This window comes from Canis aureus, chromosome 28 (assembly GCF_053574225.1).
Source record: "Canis aureus isolate CA01 chromosome 28, VMU_Caureus_v.1.0, whole genome shotgun sequence".
In the NCBI taxonomy this organism is placed as follows: domain Eukaryota; kingdom Metazoa; phylum Chordata; class Mammalia; order Carnivora; family Canidae; genus Canis; species Canis aureus.
The window spans coordinates 25,384,078-25,401,991 of NC_135638.1; the positions used below are offsets into that span (position 1 = coordinate 25,384,078).

The 17,914-nt window shown below is 41.6% G+C and overlaps 2 protein-coding genes across 9 annotated transcripts in view; both read left to right on the plus strand.

The window, feature by feature from the left end:
• Nucleotides 1-15,048, plus strand: part of PPP1R42 (protein phosphatase 1 regulatory subunit 42) — a 65,529-nt gene extending 50,481 nt beyond the window's left edge. For 2 of the 4 annotated variants that reach the window (XR_013367225.1, XR_013367226.1), the window contains one exon: nt 2,015-2,952. The gene's annotated coding sequence lies outside the window, so the exon portion shown is untranslated. Of the gene's footprint in view, nt 1-2,014; nt 2,953-6,269; nt 6,493-14,923 lie in introns of those variants that run through there. The other 2 variants (XR_013367223.1, XR_013367224.1) reach the window with 2 other exon arrangements.
• Nucleotides 8,751-17,245, plus strand: TCF24 (transcription factor 24). Of its 5 annotated transcripts, XR_013367228.1 has the most exons (4): nt 8,751-9,143; nt 14,924-15,048; nt 15,654-15,725; nt 16,426-17,245. XR_013367228.1 is itself a non-coding variant. In XM_077876714.1 (3 exons), the coding sequence occupies exons 1-2, from the start codon at nt 8,751-8,753 to the stop codon at nt 15,035-15,037; spliced, it is 507 nt and encodes a 168-aa protein (XP_077732840.1). In that variant the 3' UTR covers nt 15,038-15,048; nt 15,654-17,245. The 5 variants fall into 5 exon arrangements, 3 of the variants coding, with proteins under 3 accessions (XP_077732840.1, XP_077732841.1, XP_077732839.1); XR_013367227.1 differs by having other exon boundaries at nt 14,924-15,725; XM_077876714.1 differs by having other exon boundaries at nt 15,654-17,245.
• The last annotated feature ends 669 nt before the right edge of the window (nt 17,246-17,914 follow it).

A 17,914-nucleotide genomic window follows, 5' to 3' on the forward strand; every position in this document is an offset into this window, starting at 1 on the left:
ATATGAATATAAAAACTCAAATGAAATAGTCCTGATCTCAAAGATCTTACAACAAGCTAGTTAGAGACTAAAATATGACTCAATTACTGTGGACTGTGTAAGTGCTACGAGCATTATAAACCGGATCCTAATACATTCTATACATTATTCTGTCAAGTTTTTTTTTAATTTATAATCAATATGATTGCTCTATTGACCTTTCCAACCATATCACAGTAGTCATTACAATACAATGAAGGGGACAATAGAATATTTCATTGAGAAAGTAATCAGAGCCAGTGTACATACTCCAGAATAGATTTCCTTTTTCCAGAACTGCTTGCTGAATGTAAAGTAGGTTTGTCATTAGATTCTCTTTGGTATGTCCAGTCAAGGGATAGTGACTTAGAATTCCTTAATGGAGCTAACCTAAAGAAGACCTGTGAACAACACTGATGCGCTATCGTACCCCCATTCCCAAGAGTGGCTTAGGCTTGCTGGGATGAAGGCATAAGGGAGAAAGGATCCTATGAGTCTGGAAAACGATTTATTCAGGGAGAGGAAAAAGGATGTAGAGTCTGAGCTCATCTCCACTCACCAAAAACAAACAAAAAAACAAAGAAGCTGCGTGAGAGTTTGCTTATGTCCATTGCTATTACCATCAAAACCATAGCCACTCTGTCCATAGCACCCTGGTAGTTTCTTAAAAGATTTTTGTAATTAGTGTCAGTTCCATGACAGTGTTCTTCAGTTTCATTTCTTTGCCAAGCATCTTGAAAGGTCTTGCTAATAGGTCATCAAGATGGAAAGAAAAACAATAAAAAATGGACAGACTCAAAACAATGTTGGTAGTAAATACATTGCCACACACACCATGTTAGATCAGTTGTGAACTGTGGCATGTATTGTGTATCCTATACCTCCAAGGAAAGCTCTAATTATTAGGACTGCAGTGGCAAAACAGCAAATAAATCATTCTATCTTCATTTTCCCAACTAGGAACACTAAATACAGAGCTAAATGCATCTTTAACTACTACTGTACTGCAAAGACAGGATGCTCTAAAAGAAGTTGGCAGAATAGAGAGGTTCCCATGAGAAGAAAATAATGTCCTGCTTCTGTCACTGTCAGTGAAGTCAATTATGCTCAATCCCAAGTCTTCAATTCTATAATGTGAAAAAAATATTATATAAATATTTTTAAAGCTTTTTATTTCTTCAGGTAACATTTTTACTGAAGGCATGCCAAAATATCATTTTGGTATTATAAACGATTTCAGTCTCACTAAATGGGAAGATCAGTTCTACCTCTTTATAATAAAAGGTGACCAATATGGAATTTCATTAAGCTCTTGATTTTTAGGGGGGGGGGGGGGGTCTACTGCTAACGTTTTACTAATTTAAAGATAACAAATAATGAGAATAAAGTAGAAGGTCACTAAAATGTTAAAGCAAAATACTCAACCCTCAGGGTGCCTGAGTGATATAGTTTGTTAGGCTTCTGAATCTTGGCTTGGGCTCAGGTCGTAATCTCAGGTTCGTAAGATCAAGTCTCTTATCAGGCTCTGCGTTGAGCACAGAGTCTACTTAAGACTCTCTCCCTCTCCATCTTCCCATCCATACAGGGGAGCCCTGTATGCGTGCTCTGTCTCTCAAATAAATAAATAAATAAATAAATAAATAAATAAATCTTAAAAACACACATACAAAGAATAAATTCTAAAAATCTAAAAAGTCGATTAAAGTAACTCCTTCCCTTAATTTCTTCAAGGGGATATGAGCTAGTATCAGCAGACGTATCCCCTATAGCGTACATTTAATGCTCAGAGGTATAAAAAAGCTTAATCTTCTTCCAAAATGATAAAGTATGTACCCCATCCTCCTTTAAGGTTCTACACATTAGGAACTGTGCCCATATCCTATGTGAACACAGTGCAGCAACATCTGTCCAATGACAGGGGAATGTTTTTCACCTCTTTTATAAATGCATGCAGTCTGTGCTCATGTATATTTACACAAGTCTGCTTTCCCTACAGGGAGGAAAAAGTCAGACTCACTGACGTTGTTTTGACCCTCAAACTGAACTTGATACTGTCGATGTACACTTTAATTAAAGATTAGTTCAAAACTATTTTTTATTTAAAGGCTGATTCTAAACAAATGTCTTCACTGTTCAATTAAAAATAATTTATGGTATCAAAAAGCGTACACATGATTGCTTCTCTCTGTGTTTGTCACAGTAAATACTTCTGACAGATGTTTCCTCTCTTCAAACATGCTAGGAGGTGCTTGAGACTTAGTAATTTTAAAACAGACATTAAATGCATTTACATATTGTAAATAAGATCCACTGAGAATTCTGTAGAGCAATGTACACTGAAGAAAGCAAATTGTTACTTGATTATTTATCTTTCAAGCATAAGAAATGTCCATAGAGTCAATCCATCTCTTTTGTTACTGTAAAAATAACTGTGTAGCTGGGTTAAAATACCCTTAGTTTCAGATACTTTCAAGGAATGTGAATCTCTGGGACCCAGAATTCGCAGGGAAATGTTCACTGTACATTATTTGACTATTTATAAAATACCTACTATCTTTAGTTAGAATATGGAAGTATTAGATTTCTTTGAATTAGAAAGTGAACTTTAAAAATAGTAAAAATAACTTGCTTTCACCACTGCTAAGGTTATGTTTGAACAGTTGTAACAACAGATCTTCTATGTGCCTCAAGAGTTTTTAAAACTTAGGTAATATTTTTAGTTACAAAACTCTGGGATGCTCTTATATAAACTCATCTGCAAAGCTCTAAATGCCTTTAATTATGCTATATTAAACCTAGCCTCAGTCTAATTTTATATGCAAAATAAACTATGTATCAGTAATGTAGGTATAACATTGAGACTTTGATTTCCAGTTAGTTCTCAAAGAGCCCTTCTGAAATTAGGACACCCCTCCTCAAAAAAAAAAAAAGCAATAGTAGAAAGCAAAAGGTGGTTTTTTGTTTTTTGGTTTTTTTTTTAGAACAATTTAAGCTAGGTTTTGTGATTGCTAGTCTCAACCCTATCAATGTATTACTCTATGAACAAGAGCTATGGAAGATCTAATTTTTAAGAATTATGTTATTACCCATTTTAAAATTCTACTTTGATACCTGAATATTCACTACCCAAATTTTTAAAAAACAGTAGAACCCTTTGCGATAAGAATATAACCAGACCCATTTTATAGACAGGGAAAATGAGCATTGGAGACACCCAGTCAGAGAGGGGCCCAGAGTTACACAACTGCCATGAGGCAGAGTTGGAACTTGAATTCAGGTCACTGACTCCAAAAGCCAAGCTCTCAACTATTCTGCAAGGGGGTCTCAAAAATGCCCTCAGATATAGGCAGGTAAAGTAAGTGAGGGAAGCAGGAGAATGTGATTGAGGTCAACTGGAGAGCACATGTTCACCCAAAGGCACCTGCAGCTATTGTACCCCAAAATGGTGAGCCAGACAGAACTTTCTCAAGTTCTCAAACTTGAGAAATCAGACTAACTGACAAGCAAGATATCTAGATTAAGAAATCAACGAATTTTAAAATATTGGCTCAATAATTTTTCTTTAAAAATATTATTACTGGATAAAAAGAAAAAGAATCTGGTAATGCTAGCAAACATAAGGAGACACTGAAACTCTTGTGCACTACTGAAGGAATGCAAAAATGGTAGAGCCACTTCGTTTTTTGTTGTTGTTTTTGTTGTTCTTAAGATTTTTTAAAATTTATTTATTCATGATACACACAGAGAGAGAAAGAGGCAGAGACACAGCAGAGGGAGAAGCAGGCTCCATGCCGGGAGCCCCACACGGGACTTGATCCCGGGACCCCAGAATCATGCCCTGGGCCAAAGGCAGGCGCCAAACTGCTGAGCCACCCAGGGATCCCATGTAGAGCCATTTTGGAAAATGGTTTGACATAACTTTTACAAAGTTAAAGCATGTACTTACAACATCTAGCAGTCCCATTGTTAGTCCAAGGTATTTTACCAAGTGAAATGAAAACCTACATCCATGCAAAAATATGTACCCAAATGTGTATAGTGGCTTATTGATAATCACAAAAAACAAAACGACCCAAAGGTCTGACACTGGGAAATGAATAAACAAACTGTGGTATATCCACACAATGCAATACTACTCAGCATTAAAAAGGAATGAACTAGGGGCACCTGGGTGGCTCAGTGGTTGAGCATCTGCCTTGGCTCAGGACGTGATCCTGGGGTCCTGGGATCAAGTCTCACATTGGGCTCCCTGTGAGGAGCCTGCTTCTCCCTCTGCCTGTGTCTCTGCCTCTTCTCTGTGTCTCTCATGAATAAGTAAAATCTTTTTTAAAAAAGGAATGAACTAGTGATACACAAAACAACATGCATAGATCTCAAAGCTTTATGCTAAGCTAAAGAAGCCAACTTAAAAGGGTACACACTGTATGATTTTATGACATTCTGGCAAAGGTGAAGCTATAGAGACAGAAAACACATCAGTAGTTGCCAAGACCTAGGGGAAGAATGCACAGGGTCACAAAGGAATGGGAGGGTGGGATGATGAAATGTTAAGTATCTATATTGTGGTAGTTTTTATCAAAACTCACTGAACTATATATACTCAAGATTGAATTTAACTATGTACATTATACCTTAACCAAACAATATGGGAAATAGCTGAAGGGTAAAAAAAGCACCAATTATATAAAACCTACTTTTCATTATATATACATAATCCTTACAGCAATATATTTTCTTCACTGATGTGTGGGACTTAACATTATAAAGATGGTAACTTAAAGATGAATTTAGAGAAAGACAAATTTTTATTAGATTTTATTTATTTATTCATGAGAGACACAGAAAGAGAGGCGGAGACACAGACTGAGGGAGAAGCAGGGTACCTGCGGGGAGCATGATGTGGGACTCATCCTGGGATCAGGATCATGCCCTGAGCCAAAGGCAGATGCTCAACTGCTGAGCCACCCAGGCATCCCCCAAAAGACATATAATTTTAAGACCACGTTCCATGAAATAAAATCTACAGCACTCTAAAGCCATCTATTTTCTGAAAGACTAGACAAGAACTCCAAAGAATATACTGTACAACGAAAATAGTGTTTGAATAGGGAGTCAAGTTAAAATATGTCCTTTATTGAAGTATTAGATACAAAAAATGTTTTGCAAATTATGAAGAACTCTACAAATATTAAATAGAATAGGTGTGGTAAAAGCACAAGTATTAGGGTTAGTCAGCCTGGCTTGAATCCTGTCTCTGCCAGTTAGTAGCTGTGACCTTGGCAAGTTACTTAATCCCTCTGAGCCTTATTTTCTCAACCATAAAATATAAAACCCTCAAAGAGTTTTTGTAGATTAAATGAGAAAATAAAGTGCTTTTTTTTGTAAAGAACTTAGCACATATAGTTAAATAAGGTACCTGTTACTGACATATGTAATGTTGAAAATTTGAATCTTTTATTATTCTATTTTTAACTTAATGGCAAATATTGGTTTCTTGCGGGAACTGAGACTACTCTGGAATCATGAGAGGATTTAGAAAGGCTCCTTAGAATGGCAGCAGGTAAGACAAGGTGGCCCAAAGTGGCCAGTATTGTTTCATCAGTCCTTTCTTTTGAACCTATCAAGCAACACAGTTGTCCATTTTCCAGCCTGTTATCAGTGAGGAGCTTCCCTGGTGCCCCCACCTCCGTCCCACCTCCTGCACTTACAGGAGGCTTAGCAGGCCAGGCTAAGGTCAGGCAGGTGAGATGCCAAGGGTTCGAAAAATAAGGAGCCCCAGGCCACCTTCCCTACACAATTCTTATTTCCACACTTCTCCCAACATATAGATTGCCCACATTCTTCTCCACTCTAGGGGGGAGGGGTGACTCTTTCTTTCCACTTCATCTTTTTCTTTAAGATTTTACTCATTTACTCATGATAGGCACACAGAGAGAGAGAGAGAGAGAGAGAGAAAGAGAGGCAGAGACACAGGCAGAGGGAGATGAGGCTCCACACCAGGAGCCCGACGCGAGACTCGATTCCGGGTCTCCAGGACTACGCCCTGGACCAAAGGCAGATGCTAAACCGCTGATCCACCCAGGGATCCCCCTCCACTTCCTTTAAAAGCCTGTAAAGGTTCACACAGTTCGGTGACTAATCATTAGCCTCTGCTATTGTTGTATCCTAGAGTCTATATGTTTGTTTCCATTTTGGATAACTTCCATTTTTGAAATAATATTCCTGGTTTTTTTTTTTCTGTATTAACATAGGAATCTCTCTTTGGTGGAATCTGAAAGCTTGCTGACAAAAAAGTGATATACTTGAACTTCACTTTCTCTGTAACTCAAGAGTAAAAGAAAATCTGTTTGTAAAAAAAAAAAATGAGTAAATTCAGCCTTAAGTGATCTGACACGTTTTGTTTTTGTTTTTACCTTTATAGTACCAGGCAATATCCTCTTTCCCGGTTTGTAACTCTAGGGTATCTCGCTATATAAGAAAAACCTTTAAGCTGTTTGATTTGTTTCTTTATGGCATCTGAAACATTGCCTTTCAGTTGCTTTATGCCTCATCACGTACAATTTTTGAGAAAATAAGGATGTGCTTCCTCATTCATCAAAAGAAAGTAATCCTTTTTTTAGCCAATGGTATTTTGAGAACATCCCTTTCTAGAGTGTACATCTAATTATGGCTATTGAACGGGAATTGAAGTTATTATTCTGATCCACTAATAAAAGTGTGAAATGATATATTAAATTCCAAGTGTCACCATTACTACGTCCTACTTAACAGTTCCAATTTAAAAATCTATTGTAGGGCAGCCTGGGTGGCGCAGCGGTTTAGCGCTGCCTTTGGCCCGGGTGTGATCCTAGAGACCCGGGATCGAGTCCACGTCAGGCTTCCTGAGTGGAGCCTGCTTCTCCCTCTCCCTCTGCCTGTGTCTCTGCGTCTCTCTCAGTTTCTGTCTCTATGAATAAATAAATAAAATCTAAAAAAAAAAAATCTATCGTAAAGAAATTACGTCGCGTATGTAAGAGCAATTTCATCAATGGTATTTTAAATTTCATATTCCGTCTCGACTCCAAAGATTTTTAAACGTCCTGCTCTTCGAATTGAGGGCATTATTTCCAGGGCGTACTAACGAGGTTCTAGGAAATACCTGGCGTCCACCGAGGCTTCACCTCCGAAGGCCCCGGGTGCAGGACCCCGGGAACCCCAGGGTCTGGGGGGCGTCCCGGGCCCAGCGGCGTGGAGCCAGCGCTGGCGCTAAGGGAGCCTCGCCGCACGGCTTGCAGGGCGCCCGAGGGCAGGACCCCCGGGGAGTCCCCGCCGCGGAGGCGGAGCCAGGACGAACGCGAGGTCCAAACACCGAAACAAAGCGGGGCCCCGGCGTCTGCGACTGAGGCGGCCCGCAACGATCCGCGCCCCCGCGATCCCACGGCCGTTCACTCTGGTTTGAGGGGGAAACTGTAAATATCACAGCAGGCGCGCACTCTCCGAGCGGCTACGAACGGGTCCCGGAGTCCCGAGGTGGAGCGGCCACTGCTTTCACGAGGGCAGCAGGAAACATTTACCAGGTTAGCGCATCGCAGCCGCGCGCTCCACGTTTCCTCAGAACATTGAACGGCACACGCTCCACAAAACGGCAGGGTTCCCGCCGCCTCCCGCGGGCGCCTGCCTGGGAGGCGCCGGCGCGCAGGCGGGACCCGGGACCGGAGGCCCGCGGCACAGCCGGGGAACCCGCGAGGCCGCCGCACCGGCCGCCGACACCGCGGACGCTCGACGTGCTTCGCCGGCAGTCACGCCGCGGGGCGGGCGGAGACGGGGCGGGGGCGGGGGCGGGGCGGGGGCGGGGCCACGACGACGGCCCGCCCCTGGGGCCCCGCCCCGCCCCGCCCCGCCCCGCCCCGCCGGGCCGTTTGATTAATGACTCCCACCCCTGTCAGAGCCCCTCAGGTGGGTGCGGACGTCTGCGCGCGTCCTGCCGTCGCAGCCCTACAGCGAGCCTGGCCCACACCCGCCTCGCCACGGGGGCGCCCGCATAAAAGGCGCGGCCAGCGGGGGCTGGAGGCGGCTGCCGACTTCGGCGGGACGGGGATGGAGTGACCTGTGTCGCGCGGCCCTGGCCACTCAGACCCAGCTCGACGCTCCGGGCCGGCGCGTGCAGCGGAGCGGAGCCCTGCACGGCCGCTCCGGGAAAGGTGAGGACCTCGGGCCGACCCCAGCCACGCCGCTTGGTCCTCAGGTTTGTTAGAAGAGCGGGTGTCTGGTCCAAGGTGAGGTCTGGGGGTCCCCCCTACTCCCGCAGGAATTAGAACGAGCCCCGCCGTCGCCACCTCCCCGCCGCCCCCCGATGCCTGGCCTCGAGAGCGACTGGTGCGCGGGCTGCCCGCGTGGGCGCCGAGGAGCCCGGCGAGGCTGGCCAAGTGCGAACAAGTTCCGAACCGGAGCTGGGCTCCCGAGACCCTCCTTCCTCGCTAGCGTAGCCCTTTCGCTTCAGTCGTCCCTGAAAAGTAAAGCGGGCACCGCGCCGCTCCTGAGCCTTCTAAGCCCAGGCCCCGTCGGGCTGCGCCGCTCTCCCAACACGCCCCAGTCGGAAAGGCCTCCTCCGCGAGGACGCCCGAGCCACGTCGGTGTCCCCGCCGGCGTGCAGCCGCGCCGAGAGGCCTGCGCTTGCTCGGGGTGAGCCCGACCCGCGCCGGGCCTCACCGCGCCTTGGGTCCCTTGCAGGGCACGCCGCGCGGGAAGCCGCCATGGACCGCGACGGCCCGGCGAGCAGCCCCCTGATCGCCGGCAACGAGACCGCGCCCCCGGTCGCCGCCACCCGCGACCCGAGCCCGGGCAGGGCCGGGCCGGGACCCGCGGGCCCTGGCGGCGGCGGCGCGCGCCTCGGGGGCGGGCGGCCGGCGGCGGCGAACGCAGCGCGGGAGCGCAGCCGCGTGCAGACTCTGCGGCACGCCTTCCTGGAGCTGCAGCGCACGCTGCCGTCGGTGCCGCCGGACACCAAGCTGTCCAAGCTGGACGTGCTGCTGCTGGCCACTACCTACATTGCTCACCTCACCCGCAGCCTGCAGGACGACGCCGAGGCGCCGGCGGACCCAGCGCTGGGCGCCCTGCGCGGAGACGGCTACCTACACCCTGTCAAGGTAGGCAGGCTGGGCGCCCTGCGGAGCTGGGGTGGGGAGCCGGGCCCCTTAACCCTCCGGGTCGGCACCGCCTGGGCCGATGCCAGGAGCTCTCCCACTCCCCCCTCGGGGAGAGGCGGGGAACAGACCCGGAGAGCTACCTTGGCCGGCTAGGGCACAGGTACCGAGGTCCCCCACTGCATAAGGCTAACTCCAGAACTGTTCCCGGGCAGTGGCTTTACATCCGAGGTGGCTTGGGTAGGAGGGGTGACCCACGCCACTTACAGGATGCAGCCTGCGCGATGCCTTTCCTAGGTGAGAAGTTTCTCGGGAGTTCCTGGTTGGCAAGTTCTAGTGACTTTTAGTATCTGATTTACATTTGTGAGCTTTTGAGAGTTTTAAAAAAGTGTGCTTAATTTACATAATTACATTTCCATCGCGGTTTTTATCAGATGGTTGAAAAATTTCACGAATTAAGGGGGGTGATAGAATTATCCCTTTAAATAATCCAGGCAACCATGTTGAAAATTTTTTGTAGAACTGGTAAGAACAAAATGAAACCGTTCTGCCATCCTACGGAGTAAATTTTCAGTCCGTTTTAATAAAGGTTAGACAGTTACGTAGAACGTAACGTATCATGGGTTAGACAGTTACGTAGAACGTTAGAAAAACTATAACGCATTTATGTAATTTTCACAATAGATTGGGGTATGTTAATCAAGTTGATTCAATACTGTATTAAAATTCTGTAGTGTGCAAAATTAGATCATAGAATCCATTTCGTAGGATTTTTTACATCCCATATAGATAAAATGGTCAGGGTTGTCATTTAACATTGTGTATATGGTTGTGATTTATCACCTATATTGCAGTGTTTAGACTCTGCTTTGTTTTTTTCACCTAGATTTGATTGTTTCAAAATCCAGCATTCAACTGGCTTTCTGTTGAAAATGCATTATCTTCCCTATATTTTCTAAACCTACAGGTTCAAGTTCTGGGTTCTACCATTCTGAAATATTTTGCCACACATGCAAATAGAAAATTAGGACAGCCTTAAGCATATCAGTCAGTGTTCAATTCAGTGAATAATCACTGAAATTTCAGTAGTAATGTACACTCCCTGATATTAACTGAACTTAAAATTCTGTGGTGAGGTTTAACAGTTTACTTTGCAAATATAATTAACATGATGATAGGCTCAAACTATTTTGAATATAGAAATTTGGAATATCATTTACTTACAATTATGATAGACCTCATTATATTCATGTGTTATACAATCTCTGCTAAAAAGTCATTCGTTATTAATTATGGGTTTTGCCTTACCGTCTGCATTAAATTGATACTCAAATATATCATTAATATTAGATTTCTGTTGACTCGACATTTCCCATATACTCTAAAAAAGTTTAACATTAAGTAGACTTTAATACAGAAAGCATTTGTTAAATGCCTCTGTGGGATATAGAATTCAGAGAAGAAATCAAATTGTTTCACCTTTGTTTCTTATAGTATCTTTTTGGATGAATACTGTTAATAATTTTCATGTAACAATAAGCTTAACAGGAGTTGATTCTTTTTGTACTTGATTCAGGCACCAAATGTTTTTGTAGTTTTACAACTCTTTTAAGAAAAATAAAATCTCATCTGTTCTTAAATCAATTATTTTTATTTTAAAAGACAATTCTAGGGATAATGAAACAAGGTCAAGGATTACCTCTGAAGTGAAATTAATGATGGTTGAACAAGTGACTAGTCTGTTTTAAAATCATTTACTGTGTGTCTACAGTTAGGAAAGTGAATACAATTAAGAGTAAGACTCAGCCCCTGCCCTAAATAAATATATAATAGAGACAAAGACAAAAATAAAATAATACTGTAAGGGATAATGTTCTGTGTGCCATAAGAAAGCTATAATCATGTGCTTGTGGAGGTTTGGAGGAAAAAGATTTCATACACGTAATTGAAACCACCTGTAACACATTATTTTACGGATATTACCAAATGCTTAAGTATTAAGTCTATCTTTGATTAATCTAATGCAAAAGAAATAAAAATATTCTGATTATTTGTATTTTTAGTTAACTAAGTGTGTTGTAACCCTTAGTTTAAAAGTGTTCCAAGATGACTTTTTTCTGCCTTACAACATTAAGTATTACTATGTCTTTGATGATTAAAGATCAGTTAACAGATATTTCAAGGCCAGGATTTTAAGTCATCAGTCCTTATTTGGGGGAATTTACATTAAGAATATCTCATGAAACTAGAAGGTTTAAGTGACAGGGATCCTGGGGAATAGCCTAAAACAGCAGTTTCCATCCCTTTGGGATGTGAGCAATTTGATCAGCACCAGTGTACCAAAGAGCAATGATCCTCTAAGAGAACAGGGATATTTTTCAGATTCTTTTATTAGGAGAAAAGTACAGATGATTTTATTAATTGCATTATCCCTGGAGAATCACTATTGATGATATACATATAAAATAATTTTAAAAATAAATACAAATTTTTGTTATTTTGGGGTCATTTAACTCCAGAATTCAAGAGCGCATTTTTAAGGTTTTCGGGTTCAGTTCCATTAATTCTGTGAGTTTGTTAGATTGTTCTAAGCCTAATGAAATATGGTTTTAAATAAACTTTATTAGGTAAAATAATAGGTCAGGATTATGTTAATCTACACAATGTTAAAACATTCCATTGAAAAGTGAAATGTAAAACAGTCTACTGGCTTTTTTGGCATGATACTGACATGCAGCCTAACCAATATTTTATTTACATTTTATTTCTGACACTTAAACTATGTATGTACATTAAATTTAGTTGAATAAAATTATCAGAAGCCTTTTGGAAAATCAAAGTACACAGTTCTTCAAGTTTTATTAAGTTTGTGAAAAATGAGGCAAAAATTCACATATAATATATGTATTTTTTAAGATTTTATTTACTTATTCATGAGAGACACAGAGAGAGAGGCAGAAACACAGGCAGAAGGAGAAGCAGGCTCCCCATGGGAAGCCCGATGTGGAACTTGATCCCAGGACCCTGGGATCACGACCTGAGCTGGAGGCAGACACCCAACCACTGAGCCATCCAGTCGTCCCAAGCATTAGGTTTTTATGCTCATGAATATGACACAAAAATGTAAAAGTTTGAGAGGCACATGTTTATAACATGCCAAAAATTCTACACTTGAAATTGATTATTTTAGCCCTACACTATTCACTACAAGTATTACTTCTGCTTGGGCTGCAATAACAAAATATCATCGACTGAAAGTCTTCAAAAACAGAAATTTCTTCTCTCATAAGTCTGGAGTCTGGAAAGTCTAGGATCAAGGTGCTGGCCAATTGAATTGCTGTTAAGAGCTCTCTTCCTATCTTGCAGTTGGCCAACATCCCTCTTTTTCAGGAGAAAGACGCTTTCTCTTCCTCTTCTTAAAAGACCATTATACCATTATGAAGGACTCACCCTTTCAACCTCATTTAGCCTGAATTACCTCTCCAAACACCATCATTTGGGAGTTAGAGCAAGAGCATCAATATATGAATGGGGAGGACAAGGCCGAGACACAGTCCATAACACTATGGCAGAAGGTTCTTCAGTATAATGCAGGACTTGAATCTGATCTAACATCAGCTCCTGACATATCAGAAAAATGCCAGATCAGTTTCTAAAACTCCTCAGGTTATCGACCCATGATAGCAAGAATCCCAAAGACAGGACCCGTGATACACCCAGAATGTGTAAGTGTGGGTTAAGAATCTGAAGTTCTTGGGACGCCTAAGTGGCTCAGTGGTTGAGCGTCTGTCTTTGGCTCAGGGGGTGATCCTGGGCCCAGGGGTCGAGTCCCACATAGGGCTCCCTGCAAGAACCCTGCTTCTCCCTCTGCCTATGCCTCTGCCGCTCTCTCTGTGTCTCTCATGAATAAATAAAATATTTTAAAAAATTAAAAAAGAATCCGAAGTTATTATGGTCTTTTTTTTTTTATTTTTATTTATTTATGATAGTCACACACAGAGAGAGAGAGAGAGAGGCAGAGACACAGGCAGAGGGAGAAGCAGGCTCCATGCACCAGGAGCCCGACATGGGATTCGATCCCGGGTCTCCAGGATCGCGCCCTGGGCCAAAGGGAGGCGCCAAACCGCTGCGCCACCCAGGGATCCCGTTCTTATGGTCTTTACCTTGTTTATTTTTTTTTTTTTAATTTTTTTTTTTTTTTTTTTTTTTTTATTTGTGATAGTCACAGAGAGAGAGAGAGAATGAGGCAGAGACACAGGCAGAGGGAGAAGCAGGCTCCATGCACCGGGAGCCCGACGTGGGATTCGATCCCGGGTCTCCAGGATCACGCCCTGGGCCAAAGGCAGGCGCCAAACCGCTGCGCCACCCAGGGATCCCTGGTCTTTACCTTGTTAATGATTGTATCTCTATTTGAACACTGCAGATTATCTGTCAGGCATTTAAGAATGTTTAATAGTGTTGTGTAACCAGGAGTGGGCTTGTGAATGTTTGATGATAAAAATAGCCTACTACTTACTGCAGCATTTACTCTCTGGAGAGTGTTGGATCCCGTTGCTGACCTTTGGGAGTTGCACTTTACTAATCTAAAGACTTCTCTTAGGCAGCCCGGGTAGTTCAGTGGTTTAGTGCCACCTTCGGCCCAGGGCGTGATCCTGGAGACCTGGGATCGAGTCCCATGTAGGGCTCCCTGCATGGAGCCTGCTTCATGCTCTGCCTGTATCTCTGCCTCTTTCTCTGTGTCTCTCATGAATAAATAAATAAAACCTTAAAAAAAAAAAGACTTCCCTTTGTATAAAAGTAGTATTTCTCTGACTAGTTTTCCAAGGACCTTAGAACTGATTATCAGACACCCCTCCCCCCAAAAATATCTGAAAGTACTAGTTATGTAATATGTTTTTTTTTTATCACTGGGTCTATTTGGCAGTAAGTGATACTATTTTTTAAAGGTTGTCCAATTTTAAGGTGAATTTAGAAAAATCTCAATTAGAATACAAATGTGATCATTACTGAAACATGAATGCTGTATGATCCTGCTACATCCAGATATTTATTTTGGGCATTTTATCTACATAACACCAAATATTCTAACATTTGCAACATCTACTTTTAGCTAGATAATTTTTTCTTAAGATTTTAATTTATCTGAGAGTGAGTGAGTGCAGGGGGAGGGGCAAAGGAGAGGGACAAGCAGATTCTGCCCTGAGCGTGGAGCCCACTCACTCAGGACTTGATCCCAGGGTCCTGAGATCATGGCCTGAGCAGAAACCAAGAGTTGGACACTTAATGGACTGAGCCACCTAGATGCCCTTAGATAAATAAAATGTTTAAATAGTTGAATTGGTCACTTTTCCTTATACTTCTGTGACAAGTGAGAACATAAAATATTTACTATGTATAACTCCTTAAAATATCTTTAAAGCCAGAGATCTTGTTTTAGGCTTAATTTTATTTTAGATTTAGTTTTAAAATAAAATACTGTTGATAGATATATTTTCCTCCACTTAACTATATTCATACTCCATGACTTCTTGAAGTTCTTGTCCAAATGCACCCATATTATTTTCTACAGTTATGATCAAAGTCTTGGCATATTTTTACTTTTATTGTTAGCATTAATAAACATTTTTTCATGTTGTTCCTCAGACTTTTCACAATTACAATTGTTACTAGCTTCATGGTACTGCATTTGCCTTGAGGCAATCGGAATTTTTGATATTACTATAACAGACATTATCTGTCATAGATACTAACTTTTGGATTCTTGTTTAAATATTCTTTTTCAGAAATGGCCCATGCGATCAAGATTATACATTGGTGCTACTGGTCAGTTTCTGAAGCATTCTGTGTCTGGAGAAAAAGCAAATCATGGCAGTACTACAACAGACTCACAGCCTTAGGTTTTGCCCTGGTGGGTGCTAGTACAAAGTGGCATCTATTGTTTCTAAATAGTAGGAAATCATTCTATATTTATTACATCAGACAACAAACATCATTCCTGAAAGTTTACGTATGAATCCATAGTGGGAAGTTCAGATTTACCTGTTTAATTTAAATAAATGTGGGTTGAAATAATCAGTCTTATATAAAATACACAGCTTATCTATCCATTGTGAGAAATAGTTACTACTATATAGTGCAAGAAAAAGTATAGGAAAAAAAAGACCTCAAAATCTAAGAATTGTGAATATATCAAAGAATGCACATGTCCTCTGTAGTGTATCTATTAACACACTGAAAACCTGATATCTATCAATAATTTTTATAGTTTAAAAAAAATTAGACACCAGTATTCCATTTTTGTGAAAACCAGTTTGTGCTTAAGTTGGTCTAAGAAGTCATTTCAGTTGGAAAGTGTGAGATCATTTATTCAGTTTTAGCTGAGGATATGGAATGAAAAGATTGTTGGGGTAATATGAAGTTGCAATAACTTCTGCAACTAGTGATTTTTCTCTCAGTAAACTTGTTTGGAGTATTCGAATACTTTATTGTATAGAGCTTGGCCACCTTTCCTAGATAACTATGAAATACCATGTTTCCAAACTGTGGAAGGCTTTGGGAATCCCTGCAGCCCAGTGTGAACAGCAGGTGAGTGTCACCGGGCAGCAGGGTTTGTCACCCTCCTCCCTGTCATTCCATATCCATCTCACCCTCTTTCAGGTCCTAGACTAGATGAGCAGGTGCAGCTGCAGCCACTTAACAGAGAGTCAACCTGTCACAGTCAGGGCTTCTCCCCCTTGCCAGTTGCTGTTCACAATCTACTTGGCCATTATGAAATAGGAGAAAACCTGTCTGATTTGGGGATTCTGGCACTGATCTGCACTGTGAGGGGGTCTGAGGACACTGAGTGGCTACCCTGAGCTAACCCAGGCCCGAGTTTATCCCCCTGAACCTGCCCGCAGACTGAATCCATCCCAGGAATGTCCTCTGCGATGGGCCTCTCCCACCGCACTCCACACCAGATGCCCAGGGAGCGGCTGCACTGCCAGACTGTGCCAGTTTTAGTTTCCAACAGGAGCTCGGGGATCAGAGCCAGGAAGTAGAAATGTTGGTCGGGGAACACACTGAACCCCAAGCACGTCTGTTGTCATGTCTTGACTCTCTTCTTTTTCTCCTCAGTCTCTACTATTCCTCTTTCAACTGTAAAGCTCATTTATTTCTCAATAACCTAGTGTTAAAGTAGCTGAATTTGATCCAGGATTAGCAAACAGAAAAGTATAGTAATGGACTTGGTTGAACCGCTTAATATAGCTGTTGAACCATCATTTTATTTTTCTCCTCCCTGCAGTTTTCTTCCAGCTCTTGGCAGCAAAATGAGGTAAAAGACCATTTGAAGGCAAAAACCATCACTCAGCCGCACATGGCCATATCTTGGCTCATATCTGATAGCTTATAATTTTTATTATTTTAATGTGAATACGCCTTGTGATGTGACCAAAGCATGTCTTTACAAGAAAAGGCATATAATAAAAACTTTCTACATATTAATAGGTAGCAAAAATGTTTGTATATTTAAATATTTGTGAATATATTTACCCACTCATATAACATTGAAAGGAATAAAATGTAAAATGAGATATGAATTCAGCCATTCACTATTGTAAGTTATTGCCATAAAAAAGTGCTGAGAATAATCTTTTATCTTAAGGAATGAAATCAAAGTTCTTTAAAGTTACCGACTGAACTCTAAATGCCACATTTAATACCAAGAGTTTGAGAAAAATGGTTTTCTTGCTAATAATCTATTTGGCTACAGTTGTTAAAGCATTTAATTGGGTTAAAACTATGACTTCTGTTGAGTTGCCAGACTTCCCTAAATCATCCTGTTAAATAGTTAAGCTTTGCCTTTGGCAGTATTACTTTTTATTTCTTCTTGTCCACTTACAGAAAAGAAATGTTTTAATGCCAAAAAAGTATATTTCTGTCATAGGTTTTCATAACATTTCATTAAATTGCTAAATATGCTAACAGCTTTTGGTAGATTGGAAGATCTCAAGGGAGAAGTTGCATATTTTCACCCAAAGACTGAAAGGAGCATGTTGTTTTAATTAATGGTGCATGGTCAGGATAAAGGTATTATTAAAATAAAGCATTAATTTGAAAATTAACTTAGTCTGTTAAATTTGCATTTGTCTCTTGGGGTATTTAACAAATATTAAGGTACTTAAGGTACATCTGAAATCTTTCCAGAAGATAGATAACTATTTACCATTAACGTCTTCACCGTGCTTCCCTTAATGGAGTATCTATTAGGACCAGGGAGAGGAGGTTTATTTGGATCATAGTATTATCCTACAGTCTACAAGGGAAATCCTAAATTTCTGTCATTTCACTCAGCTCTCAGCAATATGACATACATTTAAATTCCTCTAATGAATATTTTTTTTAACTTTTTTTTTTAATTTTTATTTATTTTTGATAGTCACACAGAGAGAGAGAGAGAGAGAGAGAGAGAGAGGCAGAGACATAGGCAGAGGGAGAAGCAGGCTCCATGCACCAGGAGCCCGATATGGGATTCGATCCCGGGTCTCCAGGATCACGCCCTGGGCCAAAGGCAGGCGCTAAACCGCTGCGCCACCCAGGGATCCCTCCTCTAATGAATATTTTAGAGGATATGGAAGTGCCTGTTTAGAAGTATAATCAGTTACAACAGTCTTTAAAAGTATTGTTTCCTTTTCTGATTATAAAAATGCAACGCTGTTTATTATATGTTGATTATGCATCAATAGTTATACTAAAAGTATATATATATATATAGATAGATAGATATTCCCTGT